At 41.8% G+C, this 22,755-nt stretch overlaps 1 protein-coding gene across 1 annotated transcript; it reads left to right on the top strand.

Moving 5' to 3' along the window:
- Window positions 1–3,825: 3,825 nt before the first annotated feature.
- LOC138966001 (apolipophorins-like) lies at window positions 3,826–22,000 on the top strand. Its single transcript, XM_070338086.1, has 15 exons — window positions 3,826–3,976; window positions 4,729–4,782; window positions 5,918–6,078; window positions 6,498–6,746; window positions 8,112–8,267; window positions 13,097–13,292; window positions 13,963–14,218; window positions 14,477–14,642; window positions 14,869–15,039; window positions 15,668–15,811; window positions 17,064–17,210; window positions 17,590–17,961; window positions 18,320–18,493; window positions 19,071–19,234; window positions 21,793–22,000. Exons 1-15 carry the CDS (start codon window positions 3,925–3,927, stop codon window positions 21,983–21,985), a joined length of 2,655 nt encoding a protein of 884 aa, XP_070194187.1. The 5' UTR covers window positions 3,826–3,924; the 3' UTR covers window positions 21,986–22,000.
- Window positions 22,001–22,755: the final 755 nt, after the last annotated feature.

Here is a 22,755-nt window from a genome sequence, read left to right as displayed (position 1 = left end):
AGCGGTTTTAAAGGCGAAGTCGACTCCATGTGCGAATGTTATGGGGGTTGTGGTGGAGATGGTGATGGTGTATACATGTACCTGTCTGTCTACGTGTCTGTCTCTGTATGATTGCCTGTCTGTTTTAGTACCTGTCTGACTGGCTGGCTGCAGGCGCGTCTTTGGCTTCAATCTTTGAACCATTGCACGCACATTGCGTACTTCAATCATAGAATCTTTCAAACGCAAGGCATTTTCTTCTTCATCATGTCAGTAAAAGTGATGAGTATTATTATGAAACCAGATGGAACGGCTAACAAAGCCGTTATACTCCAAGACGGTAGCGAATTAGTCTTTACGACGATATGTCATAACACTGAACTGAGGTCGGGAGAGCTTTACTTTTCTTCTCCATAAGGTGTCAGATAGCAAGTAAAACTATTTGAACTTTGTCAGGTGTTATTTATCAATTCTGCTGATCTTGCCAGCTGAATAAACCTGGTTCACCGAATCACTGACTTTTCTCTATCTCTTCTCTGTCCATTAAATATGATTGTGTGACCTAGAAGTTAGTGTGTGTAAGTGTGTGTGTGTGTGTGTGTGTGTGTGTGTGTGTGTCAGTGTGTGTGTGTGTGTGTCGTGTCAGTGTGTGAGTGTGTGTGTGTGTGTGTGCGTGTGTGTGAGAGTATATGCATGCGACCATGTGTGTGAGACCTTATTTTCACTTTTTTACACCCCCGGTATAGGGGTGTGTATAGGTTTCGGTCGATGTGTTTGTTTGTTTGTTTGTTTGTTTGTGTGTTTGTGTTCGCATATAGATCTCAAGAATGAACGGACCGATCGTCACCAAACTTGGTGAACAGGTTCTATACTTTCCTGAGACGGTCCTTACAAAAATTGGGACCAGTCAAACACACGGTTAGAGAGTTATTGGTGGATTAAAATTATACAAGGACTTATAGAGGGACATCTTAATGGTCAAAGGGAAATAACCATTCTCACTCAGTCACTGCCACCAACTGAGAAGGTTATTTCCCTTTGACGGGGGTGTTTTTCCTACCTCGGAGGAATTTCTTGTTTTCTTCTAGTCCAATGCAATCCTTTTTCTCTCTCTCTCTCTCTCTCTCTCTCTCTCTCTCTCTCTCTCTCTCTCTCTCTCTCTCTCTCTCTCTCTCTCTCTCGTGTCATTTATGTTTGTACTATTGAACTGCAGCTGGTTGTCCTGGTTTGTTTAATTTAGACCACTTGTGTCATGTTCTTGCAGGTATCCTAATTCTAGAACATCACAAGACCTTGCAGTGATAGTGTGTTTACCTGTTTAAAATTGAATATACAAACAAAACAAAACAGTACAAAGTACATGCTGTCAATATTTTAATGCACCTTGGGTCGTAATTACCTACATACGCATTCAGATATAAAAAGTTTTTTTTTTAAATGTATCATTGCACTCGGTGACAAAGTTCAGAATGATAAAGACAAAACAGATGTGAAAGGTAAAACATTACTGTCAACATTCTTTTTTCTCATCACACCCTATCAATTGATGACAAAGAGTTCACAGTTCAATTGCCTTTTTATCAAATATGGGTGAAGCATTTGATTCCTATCTGACGTTAATCAGGATCGATACAACGTTAATTTGGTCAGAGTGGTTAACCAGTATTGCCAACACTTTTGGAACATATGCACTTCTGGTGGGTCATCCATGTAACAAAGTTTGGTGAAATATCTGCATGATCGACTTTTCTAATAATAAATGTAAGAAGAAAATAATTCAGTTAAAATGCCGAGCACTCAAAATGAAGTTTTCCCTTAGAGGTCCTCTTGGCATATATTTGTAAGAATGTAAAGCCTCGAGAATGCATAGAACCGTCATCTGGTTTTTTTAAGCCGTAGTAAGAATAGGGGGTATTCACCATACACACATACACACATGAAAACACCAAGCCTTTCATGTTGTGTAAGCAAGATAAAAGATAGAGTCCAACCTGTCTGTAGCGACCACACAAGTGACCAACCAACAGTGGTCCATATACACAGGTAGTTGCTGTGGAAAGGTGAATTATTTAGAAGAAAAACTCGTCTGGGATCCTTGGGAGAGGTCGTTGTGGACAGGTGGTCGCTTTCGAGAGGTGGCCGCAAGAGCAGGTTTGACGGTACACTAACTCACAAAGGATTCATACCGCAACACGGTGGCCTAGTGGTAAGGCGTCCGCCCAGTGAGCAAGAGGTCGTGGGTTCGAACCCCGGCCGGGTCATACCTAAGACTTTAAAATTGGCAATCTAATAATAATATAATAAATGAGCAGTTATATAGCGCAACATCATAACTTTACAATTATGCTCTTTGCGCTTGACACATTTAAAATTAAAACACAGTTATACAAGCATTTACATCTACATTCATAGTCAGCAACGCTTAATTAAAAGCATACAGCATCAAACATACATTACAAAAGATTCTTCCACTAAGTAATTTAAAAACATGAATAAAATAGGTAGTGAAAACAAGGAAATACCAGCTGAATACCCTTAATCAAACAGAACATGTTATCAACAATACTGAAAACAGCCCTAGATGTTTATATACATTATACAATCTAGTGGCTGCTCCGCCTGGCGTCTGGCATTATGGGGTTAGTGCTTGGACTGGTTGGTCCGGTGTTAGAATAATGTGACTGGGTGAGACATGAAGCCTGTGCTGCGACTTCTGTCTTGTGTGTGGCGCACGTTAAATGTCAAAGCAGCACCGCCCTGATATGGCCCTTCGTGGTCGGCTGGGCGTTAAGCAAACAAGCAAACAAACAAACAAACAAAGGATTCATCCAGACACGACTCTCTAGCGTCGAGATCCCCAATCCATCATTGTTAGGCTTCTACATTGGACACAAGTTCCAAACATCTAGTTATGAAAAAGCAAAGTGTCCTGCTATCGTCTCTGTTACTCGAATCTCGAAGTATATTTACATAAACTTACAATGGATTTGAAGCTGACAATAAAAAGTCCTGAAAACAGTCACTGACACCAGCTAGTTAAGGACAAGCACTCGATGTAGGTGAGATTTTATTATCAGCATTATTATCATCACTTTAACTGTGTCATCTCGGCCAATGTATCGAATCGTACAAACAGTTCATAGCAAAGCCGTGTTCATTTATCTCTCTTTAATCACCCTTCCCCCGCCGATTTTTCTGCTCTTCTCTCAATCGTCGGCTCCTGGCACGAAGCGGCTGGAATTCTGTAGTTATTTTGTGAAAGTACCATTTTCTCCACTGTATTGAATGTCCTTACAAACAAACAAAACAAAACAAAAAACTCTCAAAATATAACGGTCGTTGACGTAAATGACCTTAGGTCAAGCACGCGATGTAGGTGAGATTTAATCATCAGCATTATCATCACTTTTACTCTGTCACCTCGACCAGTGCATCAATGCTCTAATCCACTGACACACAATCACACCCTCTACACTTTGATAAAGATAAAACCTAATCAATCAGAAAAACCTCTGTCCAACTCCTAATCAACTAGAAAATAACTTTCAATGTCAGTCAGCCCTTGACAAGGCCTCGAAAATATGTGATGCTGATTCGTGATCCAGATCATTAGGTTAACGGTCATAATTAGTCCAGAAAAGCGCGTAGAATACAGTCGTTTGAAACTAACTGCGCTAAACTAATACTTTCCAGTCAAGAAAAGCGCAAAGAACGTTCGGTCTTCATTGCTTACCGCGCTAAACTAGTCACTAAAAACAGTCAGAATTTTTTTTAACGATCCACCCATCCCACACATCAACCTTTGAAACAAAGCGGGTGCAGGCCGGGGTGTATAAAAGACCGGGTAGATCGAGGTGGCAGGCAAAACCGCGATCCCCTTTACCCCAGGCCTCCACGACAGACAGAAGAAGAAGAGGTGGGACCCACGCAGGACAACCGACAACCATGGAGGCCAAACTCTTGGTCCTCTGCGCCATGCTGGCTTACGCCGCAGCTGGTGAGTGAAATAATGCTAGATGCGGTCGTGGACTTTCGCTTGTTAGCACAACAATGAAAGTATTGGATAATTCATTTTCGAAGCGTTTAATTTTGTGACTAACATTTTTTTTTCTTGTCAAAAGTTTTTTGTGAATGTTTTTTGTTGTTTCTTTGCACGTTTCTCTCTTTCTTTATTTATCTATGTAATGACTTTATAATATTTTGGCTTTGCTTGCTTGGTTGTTTCCGTTTTTTTTACCTTGTTTGTTGCCTTCCTTCTCACTGTCTTTCTTTCTTCCGTTCTGTCTTTCTTTTTTATTTATTTCTTTTTTCCTGTCATGACTCTTTATAATTATGGCTGTACTTGGTATTCTACTATTTCTTCATTGTCATTCTTTGTTTGTTTGTTTGAGTGTGTCCTGGTGTCTTTTTCCTCATTCTTTTTTATATTTAGTCAAGTTTTGATTCTTTCTTTCTTTCTTTCTTTCTATCTTTCTTTCTTTCTTTCTTTTTCTTTCTTTCTTTCTTTCTTTTTGAATACGTGTAACTTTATTTATCCTAGAATTGACCATAAGTCTTTAACCCGTTGCAAACATAATACCATGGCTGTTTTGTGTAAAGTTTATGCGCCCTTGGTATAACGTTCCTGAATTTAACTCTTTGTCATTAAGAACAAAACAATAACGATATTCACTAATGAATTTACTTACAAACTATCAAAGCATGCTTCTCTGCATACATTAAAATATATGCAAATGTGTGTGTTTGCAGGCCCCGTGAGAATGATGACGGAACGCAGCGACTCCTGTGCACAGACCTGCACACGTGAGTAACGGTTACATCTTCACACAAGTATTCGTCTAGACTGCATCGTGTATACTTTTAACTCCACAATTATTTCTTCACAAAAATACTCGAACATTACACGTAGACTGTACGATGCATTATACCTTTATCTTCTAAGTTATTTCTTCCCACAAGTACTAGTTTACGCATGTATATCTTTAACTCCACTATTATTTGTTCACAACAGTACTCGAAGACTGCTCGATGTATACTTTTAACTTTCAAGTTATTTTTTCACAACAGTACTCGTAGAATGCAAAATATATACATTTAACTCCACAAGTACACGCTAAAAACCCACAAAGCCTTATGCTTTGTATCTAATGTTGTATCTAGGCCCTATTGTGTTTTAAAGCCTTATGTCTCATGTCCCATGCCAACTTGTATATCTTTTTTCTCTTACGCCGTTTACCTTTTTGTATGTCTTGTGTCTTATGCCGTTTACCTTTTTGTATGTCTTGTGTCTTATGCCGTTTACCTTTTTGTATGTCTTGTGTCTTATGCCGTTTACCTTTTTGTATGTCTTTTGTCTGATGCCGTTTACCTTTTTGTATGTCTTGTGTCTTATGCCGTTTACCTTTTTGTATGTCTTGTGTCTTATGCCGTTTACCTTTTTGTATGTCTTGTGTCTTATGCCGTTTACCTTTTTGTATGTCTTGTGTCTTATGCCGTTTACCTTTTTGTATGTCTTGTGTCTTATGCCGTTTACCTTTTTGTATGTCTTGTGTCTTATGCCGTTTACCTTTTTGTATGTCTTGTGTCTGATGCCGTTTACCTTTTTGTATGTCTTTTGTCTTATGCCGTTTACCTTTTTGTATGTCTTGTGTCTTATGCCGTTTACCTTTTTGTATGTCTTGTGTCTGATGCCGTTTACCTTTTTGTATGTCTTGTGTCTGATGCCGTTTACCTTTTTGTATGTCTTTTGTCTTATGCCGTTTGCTTTTGTATGTCTTGTGTCTGATGCCGTTTACCTTTTTGTATGTCTTTTGTCTTATGCCGTTTGCTTTTGTATGTGTTATGTCTTATGTCTAACACCGTATGTGTTATGTCTTATGTCTTATGTGTTATACTGCACGCCTTGTGTCGTACATCCTCCAATCTCACGTCCTGACAGCGTCCAGCAAGTTCCAGTACCGACCCGGCCAGACCTACACCTACGACTACACCATTCAGACCGACACCAGCATGGACAGCGCCTCTCAGGAGAAAGCCGTATTGGTCATCTCCGCTCAGGCAGACATTGAAGTCATTGACCAGTGTGACTTCGTCCTTGTGGTCAGTTGCACTCTATGCCTTGACCGGGTCGCTCGCGAGCATTCACGTTCCGCTTTATTGACTCTCTCTTTCTCTTTTTTTTTCTCTCTCTCTCTCTCTCTCTCTCTCTCTCTCTCTCTCTCTCTCTCTCTCTCTCTCTCTCTCTCCGCTTATATTTTAGTCTGTTGTTTCTCCGGGCTGTTTTCCTAAAAGCTAGCAGTAATGCTAATCTGTTCATTCTCACTGAATTATTTATTAATCCATTGATTTAGTTATGCTTTATTCTATTCTAATTCACATATTTCCATCGGTTTTCTTTGTCATTAATATAAATGTGCTCCTCAGATTCGAAAAGAGAAAACTTAGCAACTGTAAGCAACATTACAAAACCAGCTCATTGACCAATGCGAGCCCTCAATGCTCTCCCTTACCTTTCCCAGATGAACAATGTCCGAATTGACGAGTCCAGCCCGTCACGTGACGGCCGCCTGCTGCCCAGTCCCAGAGCTGCGGAACTTCGCCGCGTGCTTGAGGCTGCGCCGCTGCGGTTCGCTTTCCAGGACGGCGTTGTGCAAGAACTGTGCCCCGACCCGCAAGATGATCCCTGGGCTCTGAACATCAAGAGAGGTCTGCTGTCCGCCCTGCAAAACTCCATGGACTCTCTGCAAGGAGAACAGACTGTGGAAGAGGTGAGTGTTGTAGTGTAGTTTTGTGAATGGTGTACGTGTAGCAATAATGTTCTGAGTGCTGTATCTACAGTGTTCTGAGTGTTGTAGTGTAGTGTTCTGAACGTCAAATGAGGTCTGACGTCCGCCCTGCAGAACTCCAGCTCTCATTTTGTTACACTAACGATGTTTTATTCCCGCAAAGGTTTTCTTTTCTTCTTATTTTCAAAATGTCGAGTTTCAACCACACTGACAAAAACGCTCTGTGAATGTCGAATCCTAGCAAATTCTTGGTTTTCAAGTTGAATGTAGGATTGAATTACAAGAGAACATAGAAAAGGGAGAGTACCAACACAAAAAACACACACACAAACACATACAAATAAAAAACAAAACAAAACAAGTCGCGTAAGGCGAAAATACAATATTTAGTCAAGTAGCTGTCGAACTCACAGAATGAAACTGAACGCAATGCAACGCAGCAAGACCGTATACTCGTGGTCCACCGCTCACGGCATAGGCAGTGAAATTGACAAGAAGAGCGGGGTAGTGGTTACGCTATGCTGCATAGCACGCTTTTCTGTACCTCTCTTCGTTTTAACTTTCTGAGCGTGTTTTTAATCCAAACATATCATATCTATATGTTTTTGGAATCAGGAACCGACAAGGAATAAGATGAAACTGTTTTTAAATTGATTTGGAAAATTTAATTTTGATAATAATTTTTATATATTTAATTTTCAGAGCTTGTTTTTAATCCGAATATAACATATTTATATGTTTTTGGAATCAGCAAATAATGGAGAATAAGATAAACGTAAATTTGGATCGTTTTATAAATTTTTATTTTTTTTTACAATTTTCAGATTTTTAATGACCAAAGTCATTAATTAATTTTTAAGCCACCAAGCTGAAATGCAATACCGAAGTCCGGGCTTCGTCGAAGATTACTTGACCAAAATTTCAACCAATTTGGTTGAAAAATGAGGGCGTGACAGTGCCGCCTCAACTTTCACGAAAAGCCGGATATGACGTCATCAAAGACATTTATCCAAAAAATGAAAAAAACGTTCGGGGATTTCATACCCAGGAACTCTCATGTCAAATTTCATAAAGATCGGTCCAGTAGTTTAGTCTGAATCGCTCTACACACACACACACACACACACACACACACACACACACACGCACAGACAGACAGACACACATACACCACGACCCTCGTTTCGATTCCCCCTCGATGTTAAAATATTTAGTCAAAACTTGACTAAATATAAAAAGCAAAAAAAGACGACGACTATTATCCTCATCCTCGCCATCATTATGATCACAATCATCAGTGTGTTGACACACTTCGCACCTTATTGACCTTGACCTTATGACGATCAGGTGGACGTGACCGGCAAGTGCCCGACCAAGTACGAGGTGACGGGCGCCGGTTACTGGGGCAACCAGAACATCAAGCGCACCAAGGACCTGATGGCCTGCACCGACAGACACGGCTACTCCGGCAGTCTCCAGGCCGCCAAGTACCAGATGGCATCCGTGAGTTACTCTTAAAATAATTATGATAATAATTGTCAGTAAGGACTGGTGTCACATGACTGATGTGAAACAGTTGATCGGCTAATGGCAATGCGCTTAAAACTGTTAGCGCACTCACAATCACCGAGAGAGTATATTATAAGATGTTTGATGGGTTGTTGACAGACCAGCTTTTTTGTCGTCCGAGGGGGAGCATATCGTCTTTTGTTTCATATTGATTGACCAAGGCCGAAAGCCGCGGTCAATAAATATGAAACAAAAGTCGATATGCCCCCCGAGGACCGACAAAAAAAGCTGGTCTGACAACAAACCACCAAACATCGTTTTTGTCATCATTTTGGTAGTGAGAAAATAAGATAACAATCAACACAGGGAGCCATGCTTTGAAACACGGGTTCCGTGCTGATAACCACACGAGTTCCGTGCGGTTAACCACTGGCAATCAAAGCTGGCGTGTGAAAGCAACTTTCTGTATTTTTGAGTTCAAAAAATGTTGGCATGAATATGTCAGGTTTGAGGATGCACAGTTCTCTTTGTTCATCTCGGTATTCCACTCCCTCGGCTTTCAGTTGTGAGTATTAAGCTTAGTAATCGAATGTGGAAGCTACGTTGAGTCAAAGGTCACAGAAGATTTGCGCCGTGCATGCAGCGAAGGAAAGAATCGCGATCTTGTTTCCGACTCAGTACCTCTTTGTTTTTCATTAGGCCTGTCAATCTGCTTGCTCGGCTTTGTGAGATGTTTTATCTTGTTGCTATTTTCTTTGCTTTTATCATTATTTCTTATTTGTGCTTCGTTTATCGATACAACGTCTTGTGCACGGGTCAAAATGGGTGTGTCAGGGGTCAATTGGTTTGACTTGAACTTGACGTTCGTGTTTCTCACACAAAGATACACGCACTCCATGACTTTGTTAGAAGACATAACGTATCGGTAGGTTTCATTTGTTTGTGACGAATTTATTGAAGTAGTTTTGTTTTTTTTGTTTACTTTTGCCAGTTTTCCAGTTGGTTTTTGGAACTTTGCAAAGCAGTGTCTTGTCGTCTGTTTAGGTCTGGGGAAACGCCAATGAAAAGAACCGAAGAATCCTCGAGCGTTTCTATTGGGTTTGCTTTTGATTATCCATGTAATAGGGCTTCCTGCAACTATGGTAACCAGGGATTTATTCCCCGGGGAACATGAGATTTATTTCCCAGGTGCTTGTGAATGAAAACTCGTGAAAATGATGACAAATATATTTATCCCATGACCTGCCTCTTTGTCTCTGTTAGCTGAGGAGGTGAATATTCTGAATATTCCATCACAACCATATTATGGATATCCCATCACAACCGAGTTTCGATCTCAACTGTCATTGGTGATTGTCTTTGATTTCAGAGTACAATTGAATAATTTATAGAGGTCATCTGCATATTCAGAGTTTACAGATGGACTACTTTTTTTGAACATACGACTGAAATATTTTGTGGTGTCAAAGTCAATATCACGTATAGGTACAGGCCTACATGTGTCAAGATTGAGAAAATAAAGAATACTTCATACGATACGCACATTCTGCATGGATTTAAAGAGCGGAGTCAAGATATTTCGCTGGCTGAAGCGACCGCATGGTCAAAGGCATGTTCAACGAGTTTCGCGAGTGGGATCAAGGGACGATACTCCCTAAAGACAGCAATCTTCACAGAACCGTGAGAGAGAGAGAGGGAGAGAGAGAACTTTGAACTTTGAACTTTATTACAGGAAAGATAGCATTAGGTCCGTAGGACCTTTCTTACAGCTAGTCCTGATCTAAGCAAAATGGTTATAATCGAAATGGGAATACATAGGAACAAACTTTTTATGATGAAAACGCAGACACACGCAATAATAGTAATATAAGAATAAGATCATTCTTTACAGACATGTGATATACAGATATCACAATACGGGCAATACAACCATACATTATCAGAACACACACCAAGTTGACGCAAGACACACACATGCACATTTCAGAAGGATAGAAGGCATACATACGTTTGAGCAACCAGGCACACCACATTAAAGTGATGTTTGAATGTATTTTTGCAGATGTGTTTTGAATGTTTTAAGGTTACTGATCGATTTTAAGCATGTAGGTAGGGAGTTCCAGACATAGGCTCCCGAGTATGAAAGACTAGTTTTAAATATGTCAATGCGTGGCTTCGGGCAGGCCAGATTATGCTTGAAGGTGGAATACCGAGAAAGAGAGAGAGAGAGAGAGAGAGAGAGAGAGAGAGAGAGAGAGAGAGAGAGAGAGAGAGAGAGAGAGAGAGAGAGAGAGAGAGAGAGAGAGAGAGCAATCAAAACACAACCCAGTCACCTGGTTGTTCGAAAACTCAATCTGAAACTGACATCGATTGTCGAAGGCAATGCCTGCGGTGCATAACTCTGGAAAAGTTGTCGTAGCTGGGAACCCGTTGAGATCCATTCCAACGCCAAAACAATTATCAGAAGAGTCACCATGAAGTCAAATCAAACGTTAGGTTTTCTCATTTGGTTATTTGCTTTGGTTTTAAGTGTATTGCTTCGATTGATAGTTGAATCTGCTTGCAACCGTGCTGTTCAAGACTGTTCGAACTGTCGTCTGCTAGACGGGCTGGTGTGAATCTGAGTCGAGTCAACTGGGGGGTTCAGCGACAAATGAGGGAGTGGCATCAAAATGAAAAGAAGAAGACGAAAAGAAGTTGGAGATACAGTTAAGATATATGGGGAAAAGAAGAGGATGTGAGGTGTTAGGCCTAAAAAAAAAATAGGTGTGGTTACGGTAACCCGACCAGAGACTATAGAGTATACAGAGATGTACTCTACAGTCTCTGACCCGACCTACCCTATTTTTAGGGGCCGATCCTATAACTTTTTATTACATTTGTCAAAAAAGAAAAAAAGGAAAAAAAAACGAGTGCAAAAAACGCAATGAAAGCGAAAGCGCCCGAGTCGCACACTTATTTCCCTGTCAAGTAGGTTTAATTTGTACACATTAGAAAAAAAAGTTTAAAAAAAAAAAGTAATTGCCTACCTACCTACCCTATTTTTTTTGGCTATGTTACCGTAACCACACCTATTATTTTTTTTGGCCTTAGATGTATCCAACCTTAGGTGTTCAAACTCAAGACCGGGACAAAGTAGAAAGCGATGTACCGCGACCGATTCTCAGTGCCGACATACAACTTCCAAGCTTTATTGCTTAACGTCTACAACAGGCGAAGTATTGAAGCTTTGGCTCACCTAAACCCGACGACTGAATATGTAAGTGATCCACGTGTGAAAACCGAAACAGAACAGCGCGATGACAGCCAACATTTCTATCCCCGACTGACAAACAGTAACACTGCATGCGAACTGACTTGGGTCAACGATCAAACCAGCACGGCCCGAACTGAATTTGTTGCGCTGCCATTATCGTGCGCAATTCTGGTAAAAATATAAACCCGGTATGCCGAATTGAGTATAACGAAAGCCGATGTCAAATATACACAGGGATATTTTAAAATGACTTTCAAAATGTAAAAGCAGATAGCAGACCTTTTTATAAGCAATATAAATGACTGAATGTCCACATACAAGTCGAATGACGCCGTCCATTATGCTGACAAATGGGAACTAGCTTTGCGCATGAATTCATTGACATGAATTTCGACTGCGGAGGCTTTTGGCAAGCTGAAAACAGGCACGGGCAGGTTTTAGTGGAAAAAGTAAGTGTTTTTAATGAAAACGTCGGAGTAATGGGATAAATAGCTTACACAACTCGTCCTGAATATCTTGCATATTTTCCCTCGGGTCGATTTTTCAGAAAATCGACCCTCGGGAAAATATGCAAGATAATCAGAACTCGGAGTGTGTAACCTATATATATGCGCCTATGCCCCTTCTTTCGATTTGAGAAGATTCTTTTCATCGTCCATTTTATAATGACATGTAGCTTATCGTCTCCACATTACCAATATATGGTTCAGCCTTAAATACCCGGTGTTTAACAGAAAAGCACGAGTCATCGTTATTCCGACAGATTTTGAGCTAGATTAGCATTTGAAAGTTGACTGATTCAATACACTCTGTCCAACGTAGCAGACGACACATGAAACGGGACTGTATCGGCTCAGGAAATGAACGATTTTTGCATATATGTCAAGGCAACAATTACGGGAATAGAAAACGTGAAGGGTTAAAAACATTCTTACCGTGTAAATTTAGTACCAGTCTCCCCGATAATGTAGTTGTATACCAGATCAGAAATAATATGCCAAGTTTAGTTTTTGGAAATGATCCAAGTATCACCTGGTCAGTTTCATATCAGGGGACGTTACTCAGTTGCTTTGGGAATGTTCATTTTTTGGGAGAATGAAGACTTCTGGTACGTATTTTGCTACCAATAATTAATGAAATATAAAATAAAAAAATGCTTCAGCGTAAATTAATCATAATTATAGCTCATACATGTTTATTGCTAATCGATACAATGTGTAGAGGGTTATTAAATCGTTAATAAATTGGACGGTGTTCAAAACAGCCGATACCCCCGAATTTTGCATCTGTTGCACACACAAAAAGTAGAACTCACTCGACCTGTCCAAAAAGTTATCAAAACGCCCGCAGAAAAATGTGCCTTGTCAAACTTCCTGTTTTCTTTTGGTTACTGACAATATCGCTATTGAAACAATCACAGTGCACTAAGAGATTTTTACAGCAAGTCTTAAAAATAATTATTGAACTCAGCGATACGCGGAGATGCAGACAATCAGCAAAATGTATACACGCCTTTCCGGACACGAAAATGCAGCACATTAACATGATTTATGCACATCTTCCCCAGGACATGCAGTCCGTGCCCCTGATGAGCAGCGACCACGCTTGCAAGCAGGAGGTGTCCAAGGGCGTGATCCAGCGCAGCGTGTGCACAGAGAAACATCTCTTCAGGCCCTTCTCCTCAGAGGGCAGCGGCGCCCTCACCACTGTGCAGCAGAGCATGACCTTCAAGACCCAGAAGTCCGGCATCAGCGCTAGGAAGGGTAAGCGTCTGCTTTTACATGCATGGTAAAGGAAGAGCTCGTTTCCTTATGCAACACTTCTTAACATGTTTTCCTGTTAGAGAAAGTCCGTTGAAATAGGTGGGCATCGAACGACAGCCAGGGCTCAGGTGCATGAACCGAATGTGGGTGCCACCAAAATGGGAGAGAAGAAACTGTGCGCGGGGTCTGACTCGTTGAAATCACAACAAATCTCAGTTTTAACCAATCCAATACTACTGCGGAGGGCTCCCGTTTGGGTGGTAACTTTGTCGTGCACCTCGGTCCTGTTCTCACGTGTCTCCTTTGACACACATCGTAAGAGAAAAACTCTTCACCTGCTTCGTCATTCATCTTTTCTTTGCCTTTCATCCTTGTAGTGGAATTCCGTTGAAATAGTTGTACACCAAAGGGCAACACCCTCTCGCGTTTTATTTTAATTTTCGTTGCTAAAACGCCGACAAGAACAGAATAAGCAGACTTGAGTATTCGACAAAAGATCTAATGGTGTAAGAGGAATCCTTGCGCTCCAAACGTTGTAAGCACCATGTTGTTATTCTTCTCTGCATCCCCTTGTTGTGAGCGAGAATGTTATTTTTATTATTCGATGTAGTTGACGAACAGTTACTTCGAAATACGTCTCGTAACAGTTCTTGTTCATGTACTGTTTCAGGCTGGGTCCAGTCGAGAGCGGAAATGACCTTTGACCACGGCTACAGCCTGAAGGACAGCAACGAGGCGCGCATGCGCACAGAGAAACTGCTGAAGACGCTGTGTGAAATTTCCGTCAAGGGCGTGCAACCGGAAGTGCCACGTGTCTTCTCCCAATTGGTGGGCGCTGTGCAGAAACTGGACCGCTCCAACATCCGGGACATTTACCAGCAGCTGCAGGGTAGCCAGATTTGCAGCATGAACAACAAAAGGACAAAGTGAGGGCAAGCACACACAAAATAATACACACACATCTACACAAACAAACAAGTAACTAACTAACTGTTATACACAGAAATCTGCGAAAACGGAATAAAACACGATATAGCTGACTGCATTTTGTTGTCTGAGCTGTAAGGTTATTTTGGATACTTAAAAGGTTATCGACAAAACAAAAACAAAAATAAACAGAAAATCTACAACAACAGTGTCTCTATCTGTGTCTGTATCTTTTTCTCCATCTGTGCCAATTGCAGGAAGTTCTTCCTGGACGCCCTGCCCATGGCTGGCAGCAGCGCGACAGTGGACATGATGAAGGAACTGCTGGTCAACGGTGACATCACAGGCATGGAGGCTGACCTCTGGATCGCCTCGCTCGCCTTCATCCCCCAGCCCACTGCTGAGATGATCGAGTCTGCCCAGGTAGGTTTGATGGTCACGTGATTAGATCGTTAAGAAGTCATGGACTTGAAGATGAAAGTGGCTTGTTCAATCTTGTAAATCTCTCAGGTGCCAAGAAAAATGGCCATAAATTATAGCTTCACTGGTAATTAAAGACACCGTTCCCTAGTCCACCCTACCTAGCACGACTCCCCCGTCCTCGCCCGTTAGTTACACCCACACTAACCGAAGTTAACGCCTTCACCAGGAACTCCTGAAGAGCGACAGTCTCAAGCTGAGAGCCATGCTGGCCGTGTCCTCCATGGTGCACAACCGCTGCCAGAAGACGGAATGCAGCAGTCTTGCTGTGGACAACATCGTTCAGAGCCTGAAGGACACCATCGGCCGTTGCTACGTCACCGACGGCAACATCAAGACTGTGAGTTGTGGTGAAGATGGGGATGGTTATAGTGAGATTGATGCAAGCTGCATATATAACTTTTTATGGATAGTTAATCACATACGATACCGACACTAAGTTATTTTCAAATGCGTGTATGGCTTAGTCAGGTACACAGACCTCGTTCTCGAAAAAACAGCAATGACAGTTCTGGCGTCATTTTGATATTTGTTTCGCTTTTAACGTCGGAAATATACTTTGGAAGGGAGGGTCAAGAGAAGTATTTGTTTACTTAGTCGTGGTCAAGCAACGGAAAGGGACTCAGTGGATTTGAGCTGTAGATCCATATTTCACTTTGAAGCATTCTTTGCAGTTTAACCTCTGATATGACGACAGACTATTTAAATTAATTCCTTAGTGATAGAAGGATTGTTTCCTTCTTTCGTTACATTGATGCTTATGCCAGTGTTTCTTTTGTTTTATAACAATAATTATGTTTTATTTCTACCTGCAATTTTTATTCTCACATTCAACCCCACTCTTTAAGAGTTGAAGGTCTTAATTGGGCTGATAAGCTTATCCCTGCGAACGAGTCCTAGTATTTCGCTACATTCAAATGGCCAGTTTTTCTCACTTTCTGTGTACGTGTGTGCTCTGTATCTTGCAGATCCTGACCGCTCTGCGTGCTATCGGCAACGCTGGCCAGTCCGGTGCAGTGGACACCCTTAACACCTGTCTGCACTACCGGGTGCCCATGGAGGTACGGGTGGCCGCTGCTCAGGCTTTCCGCCGCATGCCCTGTGATGCTGATGTAAGTACTCTAATTATGATAAATATGTCTTTGTGATTGTCTGTCTGTTTTTGTAGTATTTTTGTTTGACTGTCTTTTTACATTCTCTGACACAATTATTTTACTTACTGAGCATGCTGGTATAGTGTAAGTGTGGTAATTAAGATAGTCACTTTGTTGTATTACTGTCTTCTTCGAGTTATACTGCTTAATACTTTATTTTAGTGTTTCGATGCATGCAGATGCGTTTGTTTAGCCATACCTTTGCTCTCATTCCTCTTCGAAAGCTCTGAGATTAAAGCAAGCACAGCCAAAAACAAGTCGCGTAAGGCGAAAATACAACATTTAGTCAAGTAGCTGTCGAACTCACAGAATGAAACTGAACGCAATGCCATTTTTCAGCAAGACCGTATACTCGTAGCATCGTCAGTCCACCGCTCATGGCAAACGCAGTGAAATTGACAAGAAGAGCGGGGTAGTAGTTGCGCTAAGAAGGATAGCACGCTTTTCTGTACCTCTCTTTGTTTTAACTTTCTGAGCGTGTTTTTAATCCAAACATATCATATCTATATGTTTTTGGAATCAGGAACCGACAAGGAATAAGATGAAAGTGTTTTTAAATTGATTTGGACAATTTAATTTTGATAATAATTTTTATATATTTAATTTTCAGAGCTTGTTTTTAATCCAAATATAACATATTTATATGTTTTTGGAATCAAAAAATGATGGAGAATAAGATGAACGTAAATTTGGATCGTTTTATAAATTTTTATTTTTTTTTTACAATTTTCAGATTTTTAATGACCAAAGTCATTAATTAATTTTTAAGCCACCAAGCTGAAATGCAATACCGAAGTCCGGGCTTTGTCGAAGATTGCTTGACCAAAATTTCAATCAATTTGGTGGAAAAATGAGGGCGTGACAGTGCCGCCTCAACTTTCACGAAAAGCCGGATATGACGTCATCAAAGACATTTATCAAAAAAATGAAAAAAACGTTTGGGGATTTCATACCCAGGAACTCTCATGTCAAATTTCATAAAGATCGGTCAAGTAGTTTAGTCTGAATCGCTCTACACACACACACACACACACACACACACACGCACATACACCACGACCCTCGTCTCGATTCCCCCCTCGATGTTAAAACATTTAGTCATAACTTGACTAAATGTAAAAACCCACTGTACTTTGACACGTACATGCAGAAGGTGATCAAGAACAATGCTTCGAGTTCTAATAAATATTAACGATGCTTCGTTGAACAGAAGCGCCACCTGACGAGAGTTGTGAAGGACAAGAGCGAGGACTCTGAGATCCGTATCGCCGCCTACCTCCAGCTCATGACCTGCCCGACCCCTGACCTCATGACCCAGATCCAGGTCATCATTGAGGATGAAGCCGATGATTCACAGGTTAGGAGAAATTCACGAATTTCACCATTGTGTTATTGTTTTATTGTTTTAACAGGTCTTTGGGTTTGGTTTTGGACAAAGGGGTAATTTAGATCGTTTAAATAGTTGTATGCTTTCTTTTCAAATTGACCGAAACGATGTCTCTAATCTCTCCCATTTCAGTACTCAGCTTAAATCTTAGTTCTTCTCGTCCAGCATTAAAAAACAACCACAACACCCGTATGAAAGCATGCACATACTCTGAAGCAGATTTTCTAGGTTTTATTGTTTACTCCTTCACTCCATCAAGTGAACTTCTTTGACATCAATACGCTCATCGGTCTCGAATAAAAACAGTGAAGAGAAAACCACTCTCTCATTCTCTTCTGTCCTTTCACAGGTGGGCTCGTTCATCTGGTCTCACCTGTCCAACCTGAAGGAGACGTCCAGTCCTCTGAAACAGGAGGTCAAGCAGATGCTGCAGGACATTCAGATGAAGAAGCTGTTCGACCTCAACCCGCTCAAGTTCTCCCGCAACTACGAAAAGTCCGCCTTCCTCAGGATGATCAACAGCGGGCTGCAGGCCGAGAGTGACGTCATCTGGTCAGCCGAGTCCCCCCTCCCCCGCTCCGTGTCGGCCAACCTGACCTTCGACCTGTTCGGCCATTCCGTCAACCTGCTGGAGATCGGAGGCCGTCTGGAAGGCGTGGACTACCTCATCGAGACCCTGCAGGCCAACATCTTTGGTGATGGCAAGGACAAGTCTGCCAAGGTGAGACCTTATTGCTCGAGCAGTTCGGTTGGTTTAGTATAGCGATGTGATAAGAAATGAAGCCTCCAAAAATGTAATTAGTTAGTATTGTTGTCGGTGACCATAGCAATAATTGGTACGTTATGTAATGCAGAAAAGGATTTATAAGTCCATGGAGCATATCTAAGAACAGAGAAACAAACAAAACATGTGACAACTATTTGAGAAAACCTCATGATATGTCGAGTAGGCTTGGCATTGGTAGGTAACCGTTGAACTCGAAGCAAATTATATGACTGAAAAAGATGGAGTCCTTTACTTGCCTTGGCCATCGTTTAAACTAAACACTGAACATCTGTCTTCTCTTGTTCGTGATCAGAAGAACGTGGACGAGCTGAAGGGCTCCGGCTTTGCCCGTGTCTTCGGGAACGAGCTGGCGTACAGCCGCTTCCAGGGCATGGATTCCCTGACGTCAGGCAAGACCTTCAACCTGCTCGACTTCCTCATCAATCTCTCCGAGAACCACGACTACACCTTCACGCAGAGCATCCAGGTCAGTTGGCAATCAGGCTGTGCTGCTGAGGTTTATGATCTTACATTAACCGCCGCGCCCCAACAAATCTTAACTCCTGTGCCATTTCGAACGGCAGTTGTCATGATATGAGCATGCAACAATTACGGACCAAGGCTGACAAATACGAGTATTTACAAACAAAATATTAGGGCCGTAAACAGCAACACTGCATCTTTGTTTCGGGGTTTAATAATTTGAAACTTAGCTAGATAATTGAAAATGTATGTGACTTTCCAGCTGACTGAAGTTAAAACGTACTGCTGAGCGACGGAAGATGTCATGTTATGAGTTAGCTTGGAATCTGTCTGGCATAGGTCAAAACATTGGCAGTCTAAGTTAATTACATATATATGACAGAAAGTGGTCACTAATTTCAAATTATGCACAAGAGTCTTTGGAAAAAACAAGCCATGCAGAGTTAATCTCCACTTAATCCTTGTAAAACACTCCCTTTGCGTTATTTAAGTCATTGGCTAAGCTGATATGACATGACCAACGTTTACCATAGCTCCTATCTCTCAGACTAAACACTTTTTCCACTGTACTATATTTACAGTTCCTGGACAGCAGCATCACAGTGCCCACCATCTCGGGTCTGCCCCTAACGCTGTCGGTGAACGGTACAGCCGTTGTGGACATCAAGGCTTCGGGCAGCATGGACCTGCGTAAGGTCTCCAAGAGTCCTCGCAGCCTCTCCGTGAATGGAGAAATCAGACCCAGGTTAGTGGGCAGTTTAGTGTGTGGATGGAGAAATCAGACCCAGGTTAGTGTGCAGTTTAGTGTGTGGATGGAGAAATCAGACCCAGGTTAGTGTGCAGTTTAGTGTGTGCCGGGTGGATGGAGAAATCAGACCCAGGTTAGTGTGCAGTTTAGTGTGTGGGTGGATGGAGAAATCAGACCCAGGTTAGTGTGCAGTTTAGTGTGTGGGTGGATGGAGAAATCAGACCCAGGTTAGTGTGCAGTTTAGTGTGTGGATGGAGAAATCAGACCCAGGTTAGTGTGCAGTTTAGTGGATGGGTGGATGGAGAAATCAGACCCAGGTTAGTGTGCAGTTTAGTGTGTGGATGGAGAAATCAGACCCAGGTTAGTGTGCAGTTTAGTGTGTGGGTGGATGGAGAAATCAGACCCAGGTTAGTGTGCAGTTTAGTGTGTGGGTGGATGGAGAAATCAGACCCAGGTTAGTGTGCAGTTTGATGGGTGGATGGAGAAATCAGACCCAGGTTAGTGTGCAGTTTGATGGGTGGATGGAGAAATCAGACCCAGGTTAGTGTGCAGTTTAGTGGATGGGTGGATGGAGAAATCAGACCCAGGTTAGTGTGCAGTTTAGTGTGTGGATGGAGAAATCAGACCCAGGTTAGTGTGCAGTTTAGTGTGTGGGTGGATGGAGAAATCAGACCCAGGTTAGTGTGCAGTTTAGTGTGTGGGTGGATGGAGAAATCAGACCCAGGTTAGTGTGCAGTTTAGTGGATGGGTGGATGGAGAAATCAGACCCAGGTTAGTGTGCAGTTTAGTGGATGGGTGGATGGAGAAATCAGACCCAGGTTAGTGTGCAGTTTAGTGGATGGGTGGATGGAGAAATCAGACCCAGGTTAGTGTGCAGTTTAGTGTGTGGGTGGATGGAGAAATCAGACCCAGGTTAGTGTGCAGTTTGATGGGTGGATGGAGAAATCAGACCCAGGTTAGTGTGCAGTTTAGTGGATGGGTGGATGGAGAAATCAGACCCAGGTTAGTGTGCAGTTTGATGGGTGGATGGAGAAATCAGACCCAGGTTAGTGTGCAGTTTAGTGGATGGGTGGATGGAGAAATCAGACCCAGGTTGGTGTGCAGTTTAGTGTGTGGATGGAGAAATCAGACCCAGGTTAGTGTGCAGTTTAGTGTGTGGATGGAGGAATCAGACCCAGGTTAGTGTGCAGTTTAGTGTGTGGATGGAGAAATCAGATCCAGGTTAGTGTGCAGTTTAGTGTGTGGATGGAGGAATCAGACCCAGGTTAGTGTGCAGTTTAGTGTGTAGAGAAATCAGATCCAGGTTAGTGTGCAGTTTAGTGTGTGGGTGGATGCGGTTTGTGTGTAGTTCTGTCGCATGGTCCTCAGTTGTATACTTTCTCTCATTTTGTCTGCATGTCTGTTTGTACCTGTCCAAAGGTTTTTATTGATCTATTTCTGTTTGCATTCTCGTTGTCGTGTGTACAATTCGCAAAACATTAAGCTGTTTGACATTTACAATTTGTTTTTACCATACTCGAATACGTTTTATTTTGTTTGATATCTGTTTTTTTTACCAGACACCAGATTGGTGGAGGCCTATAGACTATCCTTTTTTCATTTAGTCAAGTTTCGACTAAATGTTTTAACATAGAGGGGGAATCGAGACGAGGGTCGTGGTGTATGTGTGTGTGTGTGTGTGTGTGTGTGTGTGTGTGTGTGTGTGTGTGTGTGTGTGTGTAGAGCGACTCAGACTAAACTACTGGGCCGATGTTTATGAAATTTGACATGAGAGTTCCTGGGAATGATATCCCCGGACGTTTTTTTCCTTTTTTCGATAAATACCTTTGATGACGTCATATCCGGCTTTTTGTAAAAGTTGAGGCGGCACTGTCGCACCCTCATTTTTCAATCAAATTGATTGAAATTTTCGTAAAGCAATCTTCGACGAAGGCCGGGGTTCGGTATTGCATTTCAGCTTGGTGGCTTAAAAACTAATGAGTGAGTTTGGTCATTAAAAATCGGAAACTTGTAATTAAAATTATTTTTTTATTAAACGATCCAAAAACAATTTCATCTTATTCTTCGTCATTTTCAAATTCCAAAAACATATAAATATGTTATATTTGGATTACAAATAAGCTCTGAAAATTAAAAATATAAAAATTATGATCAAAATTAAATTTTCGAAATCGATTTAAAAACAATTTCGTCTTATTCCTTGTCGGTTCCTGATTCCAAAAACATATAGATATGATATGTTTGGATTAAAAACACGCTCAGAAAGTTAAAACGAAGAGAGGTACAGAAAAGCGTGATATGCAGCACATCGAAATCACTACAGCGCCAAACAGGCTCGTCACTTTTACTGCCTTTTGCACTAGCGGCGGACTACGTTCAATTTCATTCTGTGAGTTCCACAGCTTGACTAAATGTAGTAATTTCGCCTTACGCGACTTGTTGTATTTTCTTGTCTGTTTCTTTGTCTGCTTTTGTCTGCCCCGCTCTGTCATTCTGTCTGTCTGTCTGCCTTTCTGGCTTTCTTTCTATACTTTATTCTGTCCCTGTGTCCACAGCGGCGCAGTGAACATTGACGGCGAGATGTCGGTGGACGCACTGGTCACACGTACCGGACTGAAGGTCAGCGGCTCTGTCCACTCTAGCATGGCGGTCAAGGGCCGTGTGGAGCTGGACAGGGGCCGAGTGCTCAGCGTGCAGGTCGACATGCCTGATGACCGCTTGGACATCCTCGACGTCAGGTCAGGCTGAGAGCGTTTTGTTGTTCTTCTGTCGAGGCTTAACCGAGAGTTTGTCGTTTTTGAGTCACTTGAGAAAAAGTGACTCTATGTAATCGGTCAGTGTTAGTCTGTCCGGCCGGCCGGCCGGCCGTCCGGCCGGCCGTCAGGCCGGCCGTCCGTAGACACCACCTTAACGTTGGACTTTTCTCGGAAACTATCAAAGCGATCGGGCTCATATTTTGTTTAGTCGTGACCTCCAATGACCTCTACACTTTAACGATGGTTTCGTTGACCTTTGACCTTTTTCAAGGTCACAGGTCAGCGTCAAAGGAAAAATTAGACATTTTATATCTTTGACAAAGTTCATCGGATGTGATTGAAACTTTGTAGGATTATTCTTTACATCAAAGTATTTACATCTGTAGCCTTTTACGAACGTTATCAGAAAAACAAGGGAGATAACTAGCCTTTTCTGTTCGGCAACACACAACTTAACGTTGGGCTTTTCTCGGAAACTATAAAAGTGACCGGGCTCAAATTTTATGTGAACGTGACTCATTGTGTTGTGAATAGCAATTTCTTCCTGTCCATCTGATGCCTCATATAATATTCAGAACTGCGAAAGTGACTCGATCGAGCGTTTGCTCTTCTTGTTGGAGAATCGCTTTGGGGACACACACAATCTAAGTTAGAAAAACAACAACCACCAACAAAATGAAATACTAAAAAACAACAACAAAAAGACATAAAACAAACAAATAAAACACAGTGACAGACAGCAACTGGCAAGCTTTTTAAAAA

The sequence above is a fragment of the Littorina saxatilis genome, linkage group LG5 (assembly GCF_037325665.1).
Source record: "Littorina saxatilis isolate snail1 linkage group LG5, US_GU_Lsax_2.0, whole genome shotgun sequence".
Lineage (NCBI taxonomy): Eukaryota > Metazoa > Mollusca > Gastropoda > Littorinimorpha > Littorinidae > Littorina > Littorina saxatilis.
This window is presented reverse-complemented; position numbering and strand designations above follow the sequence as displayed.